The 2,424-nt window shown below is 45.5% G+C and overlaps 1 protein-coding gene across 1 annotated transcript in view; it reads right to left on the minus strand.

Annotated features, from left to right (window-relative positions):
• Positions 1-7: 7 nt before the first annotated feature.
• Positions 8-2,424, minus strand: part of LOC106818846 — a gene marked incomplete at its 3' end in the record, with an annotated part of 10,236 nt that continues 7,819 nt past the window's right edge. Inside the window, 3 exon segments of the mRNA XM_014823517.1 lie at positions 8-74; positions 237-281; positions 1,675-1,850. Of these exon segments, the coding sequence (XP_014679003.1) occupies positions 8-74; positions 237-281; positions 1,675-1,819 (257 nt within the window).

A 2,424-nucleotide genomic window follows, 5' to 3' on the forward strand; every position in this document is an offset into this window, starting at 1 on the left:
CTTTAGATCGGTGGGAGGAAAAGTTGTGTTATACTGTCGGCTCGCAGATTTATTGACCACGGGCACGTCCTCTTCTGAAACATGGGCAATGATGCAATAATGATCATGATAAAAAGATTGTTTTATGGCAAACTTCAACAAAAACAAGAAAAATATCCAAGTGCTGCACGCTTTCCAAAAACAGCAGTTTCATGACATTGTACAATGCACTATGAATGCACAAATATGCAACTCACTGTGGCGCAGCGAAGTCGCTGGTTTAGCAGATTTTGTCGGCGTGGCTGGAAAAGTAAAGTATGAGTACGTGAGCTGTGTAGGTACTATTGTACAGTGAAGCNCTGACCTCTCGTTTTGACCCTTGGCCCTGCGCTTAGCTACTTTCACCCTGAAACCTAAGCCGCAACCCCCCTAACCCCCTAACCAATTATCAAATAGTTACAAGGGCTCTAGGGTTCGTCAGCAATACGCTAAAGAGGGCCAGCCTAAGGCTGCAAGACACGAGGTCTAGGGAGACACTAGACGTCTTATCTGCGTTCAGTAAATATATAGAACACGCGATGAACAACAGTCTCCGTGAACGTTTGGGACTTTTTTTTATACTGGTGTCATACGGGTGAAACACGTCACGTCACATGGGCAACCCAGATCACGACCACAGCACGCACCTCGCACGCACCCAACGCACGGCACGCCGCACCGCAAACAAGACTACGACTACGAGCAACAGCACAGCAAAACGCACGGCGATCTAGTATGGGACGAGTAATTATTCGGTCCCTCTGTCTAGTGAACGTTGTGCCGGCGCTCACGATGATAGTGAAGATTTAGATTAGTAAACGTCATTTTATAGTTGCGAAAACACAATGCCTTGGGCGGACACGGATCTATAGTCTATACCATTTACATGTTTACCGGATACAGTTTACATGAGTGTGATCCTTATTGAGTCTATTTACGCTAGGCACATGGCGGTCAGGTAATAAAAAAATATATAACGGGCCTCACCTCGAGTAGAACCTGATGTTCGATCAAAATTTTCAATCAGCGCGAGGTATATTATAATACTCGGCAACGCGTTATAGAACTCAAGTTGATAGAAATCCTAGCTGGTATATAGATCACTCACCCACTCACTTACGTAAGCGCGCGCACAAACACAAACACACACTCACACACACACACACACACACACACCCACACATACACACACACACACACACACACACACACACACACACACACACACACACACACACACACACACACACACACACACACACACACACACACACACACACACACACACACAGAGACGTCCCACCGGGATCGTCCCAGTGCGACATGCTGGTCCCGGTGCCCCGTTAAGAGTCCAGAAAGTCCCGGTCGTAACATTTTTCAGCCATATTTTAAAATTTACATTTGTATAGAGAGGTTGGTAGAAAGAAGAAAAACGCCAAGTTACCTGCATAAAATCGTCAGTGTAAACTCAGCTTTAGGCAACTATAGCGGATTTTAGGTAAATGGGTTTATAAATCGTTGGTTACGATTTGAGGTATGGTTGGGTAAACGCGAAGATTATAAAGTTATTTAGCAGAGCAGTGTCACGTCCGTGACTAAAGCTAGAATCGCAGATCGTTTAGATGTATTTGTTTCTAGTATAATGCACAATCTTACCGGTTTCACGTAGCGACACGAGCTTCATGTTTACAGGCGAAGTTGCACTTGGGATCACTAGCTCGTTATAAGCTATGATGAGTATGATGATCAATGGTATCACCGCCACTGGCGCGACCCGGAGGCACATACTGATCCGACCCATGTCGCGTCGCTTTCCAAATACGTGTACTCATCTAGAATAAATAAAACGAAAACGGTTTGTCGTTATAATGAAATCCGATAAGGACGAGGAAGGTCCATAGTTCAGCTGGTCCATAGGTCAAAGGATGTGTCGGAATATAAGCGTGTGTGCTAACTAACACATGCGCCATAAACCATTATGACTGCATGGGGGTAATGGGTAATCGGGTACTCTGTGGAAGCTATATTTGTGTGTGGTAGGCCTACACTTTTCACAACCTTGGCAGGTAGATCTTCCCGACACAATATAGGATATAGCCTGCATACCACGGCCACAGCTGTGATATTATTACGTGTGCTTGCCAGGCATGCGGATGTGTCCGTATATATATCATATGCCTGTGTAGATATAGGTAGGTATAAACTACCATTGATCACCACCTTCTTCTTCTTCTTTGTCGTAGTCTCTCGCGGATGGTCCACGCTGAGACGTCAGCTAGGGGCTGACCTCCCTGTTGATGATTCGTCTCCACCTTCCTTCCATTGATCAACACCATCTCCATGCAAATTACCACACACACACACACACACACACACACACGCACGAACATACGAACCTGATGTAGA

Source organism: Priapulus caudatus, unplaced genomic scaffold (genome assembly GCF_000485595.1).
Source record: "Priapulus caudatus unplaced genomic scaffold, Priapulus_caudatus-5.0.1 Scaffold2580, whole genome shotgun sequence".
In the NCBI taxonomy this organism is placed as follows: domain Eukaryota; kingdom Metazoa; phylum Priapulida; class Priapulimorpha; order Priapulimorphida; family Priapulidae; genus Priapulus; species Priapulus caudatus.